This window comes from Cetorhinus maximus, chromosome 6, assembly GCF_964194155.1.
Source record: "Cetorhinus maximus chromosome 6, sCetMax3.hap1.1, whole genome shotgun sequence".
Taxonomy (NCBI): Eukaryota; Metazoa; Chordata; class Chondrichthyes; order Lamniformes; family Cetorhinidae; genus Cetorhinus; species Cetorhinus maximus.
The window spans coordinates 17,593,078-17,609,217 of NC_135884.1; the positions used below are offsets into that span (position 1 = coordinate 17,593,078).

Consider the following 16,140-nt stretch of genomic DNA (forward strand, 5'->3'; position numbering starts at 1 on the left):
ACATCGTGGTATTATTTCAAAGGTGAGTGTTTGAGGGGCTGCAATGACAACTCCCAAAAAACACGATTATTATTATTGAACAAAGGCAGATGGTGCTGGCTGCTCCTCTGATCAAATATACCCAAACATCCTTTAAGCATACTCACATTCCCATCTCAAAAAGGCAAAGATGTTTTATTCAGAGTTAAATCCACTTGAGTTTAAATATGCTGACTCCCTTCCAATTTAACATGACCGATGAGCTTCCATTCTCCAGGAGAAAGCAAATGCAGTACCAAGAATTTGTACGCAATCTTTTTCAAATATCTCTCTTCTGCTATTCTACCCCAACTCTAGACCCAACACAGGTGCTCCCCTAGTTTTAACTATTCTAACTACAAAGTTACCTCCAAGGGTTCCTCCTCTCGTTTCCCCCCCCACTTCACTCTATATGGTATCTTTTAGTCATAACATCCAAAAGCATGGAATCAGCTTTCATGTTTATGTTTCTTCTTTCAGTCCAAAGAATGTTGTTCCATTCTCCAACAGCCTGTCCAAGATGAAGACCAGGATAAGTCAAGGTTTCTACCATCTTAATGCAGGCTAAACTGAAGCCATCTTGCTCCACTCCAGCCACTACCTAAATTCCTCCGATTTGGACTTCACCAGCTACCTCCTCAGGCAGAAAGTGCAGACCTGGAGATAAGATTCCTCACCCACATCGAAACCAAGAAACTTTCTTCCAGGCCTGTAACAGGCCTGCCTTTGCACCTAATGAAAACCAATTTCATGCTTTGATCATGTCACACGAAGACTTAACATTTTCCTAGCTGGCCTTAACTTTTCACAAGCTGCACATCACACAAAATGCCACAACCTGCACACTCATCCTCTCACCTCAATTAGTGTCATATTTCTAATGAGTGCATTCTCATTCCCATCTTTGTTTTCTTAACTATAGATCACTTCACATCTGCTGTGAATAGCATTCCAGAAAGGTCAAGAAAAAGGTTACTTACAGAACAGTACATCAAGTACGCAAGTTACTTCCTAATCATCCCACTCCCACAGATTGAGAAGCAATCTTAACCTGATCTGTATCCATTCATACTTGACCCCACCACAGCTTAAGTCCATTTCTCCTCGTGAGACAGATAACTTTAGGAATAAAATTGCTTGAATGAAAACTAGCAACTCAAGACCTACAAAGTGAGACTAGACCAATTACCAACCAGATTCTAAGCCTGAAACAGCACAAACTGGGCATTGACAGGTTTATTAGACAAAGCCACAGTTCATTCAGCTGAAGTTGGGACATTTTTGCCAAAAATACAATAAGATGTTTTGTAAATGGAAGCACAATTTTGTTGAGGGGTGACAGAAGATAATACTTCTCCCCTGAATCTTACATATGCTTTTGGATAAAGCCCATGCTGCAGCTTTTTACAATAAATTAGAACAGTGCATTACTCAGAAAAAGTATCATTGTACATTTTATCGAAACTCTGAATTCACCAAAAGTATAGCATGAAAGTTGTTTCGATATAAACAACCCTAAATATGCCATGTGAATATAAATAATCTTGTGTTTTCAGACATGCACAGTTTACTTGTGTTGAATTCATAATTTATAGATTGATATTTTACCCATACTTCCACGTGGTAATCTCAGCTGCTGGCTCTGTCAAAGTAGTCCACTGGGTAACAAACCAGTTTTGTTTTAAATAGTCAGCTATTACCACAGAGAACCATCCGATTCATTGCACTCAAATTATATTTCTCATTATTTCCCTTTAAGAAATCCATCTACAAGCCGGTCTGATTTCTCCGACAGCCAGTAGCCTGCCGTTGCAGCAATGGCACCAATGAAGATGGAGGTAAAGACCATATCTCCCTTTGCAGCAAGTGTTGCCAGTGCACATATGATGACACCAAAGAACATCTGCTGTAGGACCACCATCTCATCCTCAGTGACATTGTCAAAGAGACCTTCCTCAGGGACAGCTGTTGAAGAAATAGAGAGAGCTGCGCATTAGTTATTTTTTAAAAATATTTTCTATTTAGAGCTTTAATTCAGTCTTTCTTTTTAAAAACTCCTGTGAAGTCACACCTTTATGAAGCCTCTTTGAAATATTCCATGACTGGCATTAAATTATGACATTGAGAAAAAGCTTTGATTAAGTTTATGCTCACCAAGTGTAAGGATGTCAATGTTGGAGAATAGAACATTTTCCCACAGTTTTGTCTTGTGTCAACATTAGGCATGCCGAGGGTCAGATGCAGAAGAAAACCTCCCCAGCCCTGCTTTACTGAGCATTTCTGGGTTGGTACACCTTTCTCTTTCAGCTGCTAATTGACATGCTGTGCATTTCCAGCACTCATTTCCCTTTCAAATTCTTCCATCTACATTTTGACAGCTAATGTAATATTGCCACTTGGTATGTTATATTAGCTCTACTGAAACTTTCAAAGGGGAATCATGCCTGTTTTATTTTGGAATAGAGGGGTACAAGTTTGGGTTAGAAGAGATGTAATACTTACGGGCCAACTTGTCCTCAACACAAAGACCATCCTGTTTCGAGAACCCATCAACACATGCACACGTGTAGCTGCCATCTGTGTTTTTACACTTCTCATGTGCACCATTGCAAAGTTGTTTCTCACTGTTACACTCATCGATATCTGTAACAAAACAGAACACATTCAGACACTGAAATTTTCACAATTGAACTACTTCTTCAGCCTTCAAAACACTTTGGTTAGAACTCCCATTTCCTCTCCAGCTCCCAACCCAAATAGTTTATCACTGTAAACCCTCCTTTAATCTGAGTGTAATTTACTCACCGGTGACCTGAGATGCTGGAATGGTGTTTGTTCTCCATCTAATTCTTCGATCAATTGGGATAGAGACCACTCACTATTGCACAGCCTGAACCATAGACTGTTTTCAAAATAGGACAGTCTGTGCTACCAATCTCTCTGGTCCATTGTTAAATTCAGTGCTGCAATCTGTTGGCAATAAATGTCATTTACCCTTCTTTACTTAAACTATTCAAGGACTGTAGTTGCTAAACTTCAACATTGCAACCCTAGATGCATCCATGAAAAATCCTTGAAAACCTAAACGTTGACACGATCAGGGCCTGCACCAGTACTTAGAAAATGTCCTGCTCTACCTTTAATCATAGCACAGAATCTAACAGAGCCAGAAAAACTGGTACCTTAGACCATCCCCCCAGCATGGTGATGCTTACATCTGTAACAGTCTTGAGATCTTGATCAAATACACCAGTTGGTAAAGATTATGTTTCTCTGTATCTAAACTTGACCTTCAAATAATTTTGACAGCACAGAAAAAGGCCATTTGGCCCCTCATTCCTGATTAACCATTACATCCTCATTCTCTGCATTTGTTTTTAAATTCCTATTTTCCACATATTTGTCTATTTCTCTTTGAAAATCTATTATGGATATTGCTTCTGGCAGCACATTCCATTTCTGACAAGCAATTCTGCATTTAAAAAAATCTCCTGACTTAGCCTTCCATCTTTTTAGTGATAATCTTAAATTTATACCTCTGGTTACTGACCAGTGGAAGGAATTTATAAAAATTGGTCATGATTTTGACTACTTCTTTCCGATTTCCGCTGAATCTTCTCTATTCTAGTGAAGAGCGATCCAGTTTCACGAATTGATTCCCCATAACTAAAGTTTCTATCTTCTTGCCTTCTGAAACTTGGAGTCATACCTAGCACAAAGAAAGATGGTTGTGCTTATTGGGAGGTCAATCACCTCAGTTCTAGGAGCTCACTGCAAGAGTTCCTCAGGGTAGTGTCCTAGGCCCAACCATCTTCAGCTACCACATCAATGACCTTCCTTTCATCATAAGGTCAAAAGTGGGGATGTTCAGTGATGATTACACAATGTTCAGCATCATTTGTGACAACTCAGATACAGATGCAGTCCATGCCCAAATGCAGAAAGACCTGGGCAATATCCAGGCTTGGGCTGACACGTGGCAAGTAACATTCGTGCCACACAAGTGCTAGGTAATAACCATCTCCAACAAGAGAGAATCTAACCACAGTCACTTGATATTCAATGGCATTACCACCACTGAATGCCCCATTATCAACGTCCTGGGGGTTACCATTGACCAGAAAATGAACTGGACTAGCCATATAAATACTGTGGCTACAAGAGCAGGTCAGAGGCTAGGAATCCTGCAAAGAGTAACTCACCTCCTGACTCCCCAAAGCCTGTCAACCTTCTGCAAGGCACAAGTCAGGAGTGTGATGGAATACTCTCCACTTGACTGGATGAGTGCAGCTCCAACAACACTGACGAAGCTTGACACCATCCAGGACAAAGCAGCCCGCTTGACTGGCACCCCACCCACAAACATTCACTCCCTCCACCACTGACGAACAGTGTCAGCAGTGTACCCATATACAAGATGCACTGCAGAAACTCACCAAGGCTTCTTAGGCAGCACCTTCCAAACCCAGAACCACTACCATCTAGAAGGACAAGGGCAGCTGATACATGGGTACACCACCACCTGGAAGTTCCCCTCCAAGCCACTCACCATCCTTACTTGGAAATTTTTTGCCGTTCCTTCACTGTCGCTGGGTCAAAATCCTGGAACTCCCTCCCTAACAGCACTATGGGTATACCTACGCCACATGGAACAGCAGCAGTTCAAGAAGGCAGCTCACCAACACCTTCTCAAGGGCAATTAGGGATGGCAATAAATGCTGGCGTGGCCAGTAATGTCCACATACTGTAAATGAATAAAAAAAAACTCTCCATGGACTTGACATCCTTCCTTGTGCAAATACTTACCATGGCACTTTGTGCCATCCATTTGGTAACCTTTGTTACACTTTTTACATCTGCTAGGTCCAGCTCCCATACAGGTGAAACAAGCCTTGTCACAAGCTAGAAATCAGACAAGAGAAATATTAAACAAATCAAGTATTATAGTGTAATGCACAGCACATCAGAGTGCCCTGGAGCCTAGCAAAGTTACTCCTCAGTCTTCAGTTTAAACGCTCACTGACATTTACATGCAGACTCTATTGCAGTTAGAAACCAGGGCAGGCAAGAAAAAGTATTGAAGAACCAAATAATGTTGAGCAAATTGATCAATGAACCTGGCAGTTATTTCCTTTCTTTTTATTACAGTCTTCTTGGTCTCCCTGAAGATCACTAAGCACTGATGAATAATATAAGAAATAGGAGCAGGAGCAAATCATTCTGTTTCTCGAGTCTGCTCTGCCATTCAATAAGATCATGGCTGGACTGATGGAACTGAATTAAATGCTTGAGCTTAGGGCCACTTTTTCTCAGCCAAGATTATCAAATGCTTTATTTAAGTCAATAATTTTCTATCATTTTATCAGAAATGCCTTGTAGTAGCAGGAAGACAAAAATCACTCCACAATGCTGACAAGCTGTAATATCTAAACAATCAAGGGGTGTACAACTCTCCCTTCAGCTTATGTTGCTCATTAGTCTTTGGCCAAGATGGTCACTGAAAATTTACTTTCAACACTCTGGCAATATGTGGAGAGGGGAAATCTTAGAAGTAGGAGTAACACATTGTCTTGCAACCTAGTTTTACTTTGGTGAGGGCCTAACTGAGATCAGGTACTTTGTTAATATGATCAGGGGGGACAAGGGAAGGAAATAAACTGTCTTTTCACTGTATTGTACAATGTCGTAAAATGTACAAACTGCAGCTGATAGGGTGTTTTAGCCATCATCACAGAAAGGATAGCAACACTGACCTCTGCACTCAAAGGAGCCATCCATGTTCACACAGTACTGGCCAGCTTTGCAGTTCGCCAACTCAGTGTCGCACTCATCAATATCTGAATGAGGGGAGAGAGATTATTAGATTTTGTTTAAACAAACTTTAAGAAAACAATTGGAAAAAATCCAAACAACCTCTCAAGATTGCAAAATGTTTTTCTTCTAAGTTACAAACAAGCTGCCTCTATAGCCAAACCCTCTCTCTATTGAAAACTGTTTTAGATTCCTGGATTTGTGTTTAAATAAACAGACTGTGACTCTCTCCACTTTGTTTTGTGATCTTGTAATTCTGTGCCAAACTGCCCCTAGTAATAATGAATGGTTACTAGATCTTGCAAAATGTTAAACACATTTATATTGGATGTTATAGCTGTAACTAGAACCATAGAGATTTAAAGCACAGGAGACAATTTGATCTGGGCTGGCTTCTTATCAGAAAGATCCAAATCTAATCCCATCATCTTGCTCTACCCAGAGTCTTGAATCTTCTCTTCAAAGTGGTTATCAATTTTCTTCCTTAAAAGATGCTATGGCCTACATTCCCAATGATAAAGAACTCTGTGCTACCACTCCAGACATTTGTGCAGAATATCTAGGCTGACATTCGGTGCCATACAGAGGCACAGCTGCATTTCGGAGGTACAGTTTCTCAGTTGTTAAAGCAAGGCCCTATCTTCCCTCTCAGGTGGATGCAGATGATTCCATAGCGCTACTTCAAAGAGGAGCTGGGGAGTTATCCCCAGTGTCAAAACTAATATTTATTCGTCAATCAATATCACTGGAATTGATTATATAGCCATTATCACACCAATGTTTGTAAGAGCTCACTGCATGCAAAACGGCTGCCGAATTTCTTACAATACTAGTTCACTTTTTAACTGTTTAAATAACAATTTATCTGTAAGGTGCTTTGGAACATCCTAAGTTTATCAAAGGTGCTATACAACTGCAAGTTCTTTCTTTAACAAGTTTTCTACAAAAATAAATTTCTTCCACCCCCTCTCCTCACTCCTTAAGTGAGGATTTTAAATTGATAACACCTTGTCACTGATTCTCCAAACAAAGGAAATAATCCATCTCAATGCACCATATCAAAACCATTTGTAATGTTAACAAAACCAACATAAATAGTTTAAATAAAGGCCAGAACAGAGCATAACGAATTGTGAAGTGGACAGATTTCAACATGAATGATGCAGTCTAATCCTCAACAAATCAACAAGGATTCCAAAGATAAGCAGTAAGTGCTTACCTATACACTTGTCACCATGCAGGAACCAGCCAACTTTACACTCTTGACATTTATAGTCCTCAGGGCCTGTGCACTTCTTACAGGATTTGTAACATTCTGAAACACAGCAGCCAACAGGGCACAAGATCAATCTACCTGTGACCACACCTCATTAAAACTATGCTTAGAAATCATGAGCACGAATTAAGAAGAATTGACACAAAAAGATTCTGGATTTGGCATAAGGCATGCAGGAAAAGTCCCTTGATGAGAGGAGGATGTCACTTTCAAAGTTGTCAGTTTTAATATCATGGTCCACGTTTGCTGCTCTTGAAATCTTTGACAGGTAGAAATTTGTTTTTCTCCATCTGAATAATTCAGTTTCATAAAGATGATTTTCTTTTCTATACTGTGTCAGTGTAAGGCACTTCCAAGTTTGTATAACATCAATATTCTCAATTAGGTCCCAAGGCTAATTCACTTCTGTTCCAGAGCACTCCTTTCTGCACTATTGCGAAATGTGGCATCTCTATGAAAAATGCACGCCAAGTTGGGGGCAATTTCAAGAATTGGACTGACGCTGCTCCAGTTCTCTTTTGGAGAATTTTCAGACTTTCCCTCAGAAAGCAGGTAGCACTGGGCCCAAGTGTCCATTCTACACGCACCTGGATAACGAGTGTTGGTAAGTAATTTGCTTACATTATCCATCACAGTCAAATCCGATCCTGCCCTCATCCAATGTCCTACACATCACATAAATGGAACATAAAATAGATGGGGTGTAAAATGGACACCTGACCTGAACCAGACTTGCTCTGCTGAGTGAATTAGGTTTAAAATGTAGCAGAATACAGGAGAAGCATGTAAAAGAGCGATTGTATTCTCTGACTTGACACATAAAGTCAATATTTAAAGATAAATACAGATCAGAATTCCTACTAGTGACAATTGCTACTATAGTATTTCATTCTACAGAAAGCTTCTGTGCAGGCTTTGATCCCAAAAAGCTGGATCACACATGCAAAATTACCACTCAGGTGAGATAGCCAATGACTACTGGTGCCAATGAAACCAAGCTCCCAAAACTAAATATAAAAATTAATATTGCCCATCTATTTTGCCACTTATGCCCATGCACAAAATCTACACAGATTATTTGTGCTTCATTTATGCCTTTGAGTTATGTTTACAGAATAAAAGATATGGAAATATGTATCACATACCTTGACATACCAATTGTGTATCGTTCCTTGACTCTTCAAAGTATCCATCAGCGCACTCCATACAGATAGATCCTGCATAGCCTGAATCACAATTACATATCCCAGTTCCAGATCGAGTTCCATCACCATCACATTGACCGTATCCACTGCATGGTTTTGTAGGTCCACCCGTACATGCTGTAAATATGGAATAAAAATTTAACGATATGGTTAGAATGCAATTGTTCCTTCAACAGTGCCTTCTAAACCCACAACCTCTACCACCTAGAATGACAAGGGCAGCAGATACATGGAACACCAGCACCTGCAAGTTCTCCTTCGAGCCACATACCGTCCTGACTTGGAACCGTATCGTCGTTCGTTCACTGTCTCTGGGCCAAAATTCTGGAACTCCCTTTCTAACAGCACTGTGGGTGTACCTATACCACATGGACTGCAGCGGTTCATGAAGGCAGCTCACCATCACCTTCTCAAGGGTAATTAGAGATCGGCAATAAATGCTGGCCTGGCAGCTACACCCGCATCCGGTGAACGAATAAAAAAAATAAATTGCTCAGTTAAAGTAACTCGAGTGTCCTAAACAACAACTTACATTTACATAGGCCCCATTACCTTGCAAAGTACTTCACAGAAGCAATAATAGACAAAAATTTGATAGTCAGCCACATAGATATTAGGGCAAATTACCAAAAGCTTGGTCAAAAAGGTAGGTGTTAAATATCTTAAAGGAAGAGAGAGAGTTAGAGGGTGTTAGGGAAAGATTTCCAGAGCTTATGACCCAAAATCTCAAGGTACAATAGCCAATAGCAGGGCAATGGAAATCAGCTATGCACAAGCAGCCAGAATTGGAATACTGGGAGGGTTGAAGGACTGGAGGTGGTTATAGGTATAGTGAGAAGAAAGACTTGTGCATGTCACTGGCCCAGGTAAAACCAACTCAATAAATGACGATTACGAGATTGGACTACTTTTGAATGCAGAGCTACTCAGCCAGCACTCAGCATTTTAAATCTTTAGGAGCTTTCAAGCTCAATTTTTTTCACACGATACCTCATGTATTAAATCATGTATTAAAGAAGAATTAGAAAAAGAGGGTACAAAATATTTTGAAGTTCATAAATGCTATTTTGTGCTTCCTGCAGGGTCCAGCGGTAGTTATTTGAGGCCCCAGCCAAGATGTCATACTTATCTTATTTCCTGTATCCAGTTACCAGCATACCCAACATTATGGCATGATAAACAATCAGACCACCCATAGAGAACACCTCTCTATTCTTGGAACAAACTAAAACATTTTGACCTTTCAATCTGCAATCCAGTTCTAAGAAATATTACTTATACTAGCCAAGAATTTCATAGTCAACTTATGAATAACTACCTAAACATGATGCAACCCACAATAATCTCAGAAACTTGCATTGCAAGGTTATCTCGATTATATGTTGACCACTATATAAGGAAGCTGAAGTTTTCAAAATATATGATGCTAAAAGGCCATCACAAGAAGACAAGAAGCTCCAAAACAAATTACACAAAAGCAGGTTGTACTCTTTTAATTAGAACAGAGGGCGCTACAGGGAAATCAGATAAAGGTGTTCAAAATTATGAAGGGTTTTGCAAAGGAAAATTGGGAAAAACTAGTTGACATGTCAGTAACTAAAGGGTAAAAACTTATCAAATGGAGAGAAGTTAGAAGAAATCCGCCCTGTCACTGTTTCTCCCCCCACCACCTCCATCCTCACCCACAGAGGACTGTTAGATGGAATGCACTTCCCCAAAACAGTAGAAGAAGCTGAATTCATAACATAAATAATTTGGGGAAAACAAATTTAAAGGAAAGGGTATGAAGAATATGACTTTTCAAAGAGCTAGCACAATGAGCCAAATAACCCCCTTCTGTGCTGCAAGATGCTAAGGCCTTGAATTTCCTCTTTTGTCAGTTAAAAACTTACAGGAGCCAGCTACCCAAGGTCCACCTCAATCTCCTTACTCTTTTGTATAGCTTGAGCAACCAGCCACCTCTCTCACTACAGGCCATTGGGAGCACCTGGACTCAGTGGCAGGATAAGAGATAGGAAGCCCCAGTTAAGCAGGGGTGGGAGCATGGTGCCAAGAAGGAAGCCTTATAATTTAGAGACTAACACTTATTTTCTGTAACTAAAAAAAAATTTTGTTTGAACTACACTGTTCAATTGTGCTTTGTTACTTATGGTTAGGGCCTTTGGCGTGGGCTTGTTCACTCAGGTAATGCCTCGTGGCAAAATCCGGTTAAGCCAGTAAGGTCTGCTGCACTGTCATCTGTTAGGATGGGTAAAAGGTGTCAGGCTAAAGTGCTGCTGCTGCAGTTATCATTCAATGAAAACTTCTAATACATTTTGCAGTTTTGCATCTATAAGTGTGGATACTGCTCGGTTTACATCAAAAGATGAAATGGATATCTTTGAAACAGAACCCTTCCTACTTACATATGCCAGCAGCTGCTCGGTTGCCATGTGTGTGCTAGTGTGTCACCCTGCACACTGGGGCATCCAGTTAATCTGGGGAAGGCTGAAGTTCTGCTTTCAGGGAAATGGCTAATGTCCATATGGAGGAATTCAGCTATTTACAAAACAGTGCAGTCTGTCACTTGCATGAAATGTGCCCTGATAGCTCCCCAATGAATGCTGCACAGATGCTGTGTAGCAGCCTGGAAGATGGTGGAGCTGTGGAAATTGAGACCCATTGTCAATATAATTGTCATGGACAGAACAGCTGGTGCAGTAGAGAGTTTGAATATCACCAAGGCTTGGCAGGTTTCACAATGGTATTCTTGGAAAAGGTGCATAATGCCTCGGAGAAATCCTCATAGGGATCATGCATGTTAGGGAATATACAAGTTAGGATCAGCATTAGGCCACTTGGCCAATCAGCCGCATGGCTGGTCTGACTGTAACCTCCCATCTACCCTTGTTTACTGTCATGAAGCTATGAATGTATATATTATTGGAAAATATTTTACATTTAAAATTGAGGTTTAATCTGTGGGTGTGTCTTAATTGGATTAAAACCAGCTAGTCTGGGTGCTTTGATGTGTACTAGTTTTGAGATGTAAGAGGGGTAGAGTGGATTTGCATTTTTTGAATAGAGTATTCAAGAAGGCGAGTGAAGTCTGGCACCTAGTGAGTAGAGACCAAGCAATATGTTTATATTGCTAATAAAATTGGTACTATGAAAGGGGTTTTATTATTAGGAGAGGTGGGTTCAAAGAGGCTGGTAATACAATAAGAATTTACATTAAATGAGCTGTGCTAAGTATAACTTTGGCAGTTTTGTGTGTGCAGAGCAAAGGCAATGTGAGATCAAAAGGCAGCTATAAGCCTCCAAATGGCTCTCCTCAGGAATCAAAAGTGACAAGATCCTCATTTTGAATTCATAAGTTGAAAATGCTTTTCCTGGTATCTGGTTAAGTCTATGGGTTGCTGTTGCCTTAATGGAGATTAGTTTGGGAATTTGTTAAAAGTTATGATAGTAGTAATTTGTAGCCATGTGTATATATATTTTAACCTGTGGAAATTAATAAGATGTTTCATTTAGTTTAATATAAAACCTCTAGAGAACTGGTGGTCTGATTCCTGAATTTAGAGTTGCATCTCAAATATACCACTTAAAAATATAGGTTATGACAGTTGTTTAAAGTTTCCCTCTGGGATTTTTAAATAACTCAGCTTTACCAACTGCAGGGTCATAACAATAACCTTTCACCCCCTCGTTTAGCAAGAATCTATCCACCTTTCTTTTTATTCATTTATGGGATGTGGGGGTTGCTGGCTAGGCCAGCATTTATTGCCCATCCCTAATTGCCCTTGAGAAGGTGGTGGTGAACTGCCTTCTTAAACTCCTGCAGCCCCTGTGATGTAGGTATGCCAGGTGGTCCATCCAGTTTTATTCCAGACATAGACTTTTTAGAGGTTTGATAGGCTATTTCAGAGGGCATTTAAGAGTCAACCACATTACTGCACATCTGGAGTCACATGTAGGCCAGACCAGGAGAAGAAGGCAGGTTTTCTTCCCTAAGGGAATTAGTGAACCAGGTGGGTTCTTACGACAATGGTCATCATTAGACGTTTAATTCCAGATTTTTATTGAATTCAAATTCCACCATCTGCCGTGATGGGTTTCAAACCCGGGACCCCAGCATTACCGTAGGTCCCTGGATTACCAGTCCAGTGACAATACCACTACGCCACCACCTACCTCTGCCTTGAAAACATTCAAAGATTCTGCTTCTACTGCCTTTTGAGGAAGGGAGCTCCAAAGACTCTCCACCCGCAGAGAAAAAAATTTTCATCTGCCTAGTTCTAGATTCTCTCACAAGAGGGGACATCCTCTCCACATCCATCCTTTTAGGGCCCCTCAGGATCTTAAACGTTTCAATCAAGTCACCTCTTAATCTTCTAAAATCCAGCAGATACAAGCATAGCCTGTCCAATCTTTCCTCATAAGACAACCTGCCCATTCCTGGTATTAGTTTAGTAAACCTTCCCTGAACTGCTTCTAATACATTTACTTCCTAAAATAAGGGGACCAATACTGTACACAGTACATCAGATGTGGTTTTACCAGTGTCCTGTACAACTGAAGCATAACCTCCCTCCTTTTATATTCAATTCCCCTCACAATAAATGATAACACTAGAACCATAGAAAAGTTATGGCACAGAAAGAGGCCAGATTTTTAATCTTACTTTCCTGGTTCATAGCTTTGCAGTGTTCTGCACTTCAGGTGCAGATTCAGTAACCTTTTAAATGAGTTGAGCGTTTCAGCCTCAACCACCAATTTAGGCAGTGAATTCCAGACACCTACCAACCTCTGGGTGAAGAAGTTTTTCCTTATGTCCGCTCTAAATCTTCTACCAATCACCTTAAATCTATACCCCCTAGTAATTGACCCCTCAGCTAGAGGAAACAGGTCTTTCCCATCTACCCTATCTAGGCCCCTCATAATTTTGTACACCTCAATTAGGTCACCCCTCAGCCTCCTCTATTCAATGGAAAACAACCCCAGTCTATCCGATCTTTCTTCATAGCAGCAATTTTCAAGCCCTGGTAACGTTCTTGTAAATCTCCTGTGTGCTCTCCAGAGCAATTATGTCCTTCCTGTAATGTGGTGACCAGAACTATACACAAAATTCCAGCTGTGGCCTAATCAGTGCTTTATACAGTTCCATCATTACATCCCTGCTTTCATATTCAATACCTCATCCAATAAAGGAAAGCATTCCATATGCTTTCTTTACCACCTTATCCACCTATCATGCCACCTTCAGGGACCTATGGACATGCACACCAAGGTCTCAAACTTCCTCAACCCCTCTCAACATCCTCCGGCTTATCAAGTACTCCTTTGCTATGTTTGCTCTCCCCAAATGCATCACCTCACACTTATCCAGATTGAATTCCATTTGCCATTTTTTTGCCCAACCAACCAAACCATTGATATCATTCCGGAGACAACAGCCATCCTCTTCACTATCAACTACACAGCTAATTTTTGGGTCATCTGCAAATTATCCAATCATGCCTCCCACATTTATGTCCAAATCATTAATATATATGACAAACAGCAAGGGCCCCAACACTGAGCCCTGTGGAACGCCACCGGAAACCGGTTTCCACTTGCAAAAACATCCATCGACCATTACCCTTTGTTTCCTGTCACTGAGCCAATTTTAGATCCAACTCGCCACCTTCCCCTGAATCCCAGGAGATTTCACTTCCCTGACCAGTCTGCCATGTGGGGCCTTGTCAAATGTCTTACTAAAATCCATGTAGACAACATCCACTGCACTACCTTCATTAATCCTCCATGTTACTTCCTCAAAAAATTATATTAAGTTAGTAAGACACGATCTTCCCCTAACAAAACCATACTGACTATCCCTCATCAATCTGTGCCTTTAGGCTTTATTTCCTATACTCCTTACTTTTGCATATACACCTTTTAACACTGCCAAATTCCTGTGCTGTACATATTTTAACCTGTGCTGCTTCTGTCTTTCAGAGTCACTCACTAATTCTCCATCTCCCATTCCCTGCTCTGAATTTTCTCTTGGGTTCCCAGCCCCCTACCAATCTAGTTTAACCATCCCACTTCCCATCCACCAACAGCAATAGCAAATCTCTCCTTGAGGATATTCGTCCCAGTCCTGTTCAGGTGTAGACCATCTGTCTTGTACAGATCCCATCTTTCCCAGAACCGGTCCCAATGCCTCAGAAATCTGATGACCTCCCACCTACACCAGCTTTTCAGTCACGTATTTAATCACTACGTTCTCCTATTTCTAGACTCACTAGCACTAGGGACTGGGAGTATTCCTGAGATTACTGCTTTAGAAGTCCTGCTTTTCAATCTCCTTCCTAGATCCCTGAAATCTGCTTTCAGGACCTCATCCCCTTTCCTACCTAAGTCATTGGTACCAACCTGGACCATGACCTCTGGCTGATCACCCTCCCTAATAGAACAACATTATATTAGCTTTCCTACTTACTGTACCTGCAGACTAGCCTTTTGCAACTCATGCACCAGGACACCCAGATCTCTTTGAATCTCAGAGCTCTGCAATCTGTCACCATTTAGATAAGCTCCCTGCCAAAAATTGACAATTTCCTCACATTATACTCCATTTGTTAGATCTTTGCCCACTTGCTTAACCTATGTACCCTTATAGCCTCCTTAATGTGCTCTTAACAACTTGCTTTCCAACCTACTTTTGTATCATCAGCAAATTTAGCAACCATACCTTCTTTCCCTTCATCCAAGTGAATTATATAAATTGTAAAAAGTTGAGGCCGCAGGACTGATCCCTGTGGCACACCACTCGTTACATCCCACCAACCAGAAAAATATCCATTTATGGCTATTCTGTTTCCTGTGAGCTAGCCAATCTCTATCCATGCAAATATGTTACCCCCTACACCATGAGTTTTTATTTTCCGCAATAACCGTTGATGTGGCACCTTATCAAATTGTTTCTGGAATTCTAAGTACAGTACATCCACCAATTCCCCTTTATCCGCAGCATGTGACTCCTTCAAAGAACACCAATAAATTGCTTAACATGATTTCCCTCTCAAAACCATGTTGACTCTGCCTCATTGCCTTGAATTTTTCTAAGTGCCCTACCATAACATCTTTAATAATAGTTTCTAACATTTTACCTATGACAGATGTTAAACTAACTAGCCTGTGGTTTCCTGCTTTGTCTCCCTCCATTTTTGAATAAAGGAGCTACATTTGCTATTTTCCAATCTAATGGCGCCTTACCCGATCCAGAGAATTTTGGAAAATTAAAACCAACACATCAACTATCCCACTAACCACTTCTTTCAAGACCCTAGGATGAAGTCCATCAGGACCCAGGAATTTGTCAGGCCGCAACGCCAACAATTTGCTAAGCACCACTTCCCCGGTGATTGTAATTCTCCTGAATTCCTCCCTCTTTTCCAATTCCTGATTTACAGCTATTTCTGGGATGTTACCTGATAACTATTAAGCTGCTTCCCTCAGCCATCTGCCTGATTCTCCTGACCTGGACATGCTATTGATACCACTTGTCCTCCATTATGATGGCATAGAGTGATATGCCCACAGGGTGTCACCCCTTTTCTGAGGTTGATCCAGGTATAGGTTTGAGTTGGGGGAATTTGGGTCCCAACACTGTTTTCTGGGAAGAGAGGAAAGCACTAGGGTAAAATGAAGTGCAGGTAACAGTGATATAAAAAATGAGAAGGAAAGAATTTTTAAAAATTTCTCAGAAGCCTGTAATTAGAAGGCGAAGTTTGTGTCCTTTGCTGCTCACTAACTCCTCACTTACACTTGTCTGTTATTATAAAGTAAGCTACTAGATTGGGG

At 40.7% G+C, this 16,140-nt stretch overlaps 1 protein-coding gene across 3 annotated transcripts in view; it reads right to left on the minus strand.

Moving 5' to 3' along the window:
• LOC144681580 (protein disulfide isomerase CRELD1-like) overlaps nt 1-16,140 on the minus strand; it is a 30,090-nt gene that overhangs the window by 2,677 nt on the left and 11,273 nt on the right. For 2 of the 3 annotated variants that reach the window (XM_078543287.1, XM_078543286.1), the window contains exons 6-11: nt 8,251-8,427; nt 7,049-7,144; nt 5,772-5,855; nt 4,825-4,920; nt 2,521-2,661; nt 1,237-1,983 (exon numbers count right to left, since the gene is read on the minus strand). In XM_078543287.1, coding sequence (XP_078399413.1) covers nt 1,763-1,983; nt 2,521-2,661; nt 4,825-4,920; nt 5,772-5,855; nt 7,049-7,144; nt 8,251-8,427 — 815 coding nt within the window. In that variant the 3' untranslated portion in view covers nt 1,237-1,762. Of the gene's footprint in view, nt 1-1,236; nt 1,984-2,520; nt 2,662-4,824; nt 4,921-5,771; nt 5,856-7,048; nt 7,145-8,250; nt 8,428-16,140 lie in introns of those variants that run through there. The other variant, XM_078543288.1, reaches the window with a different exon arrangement.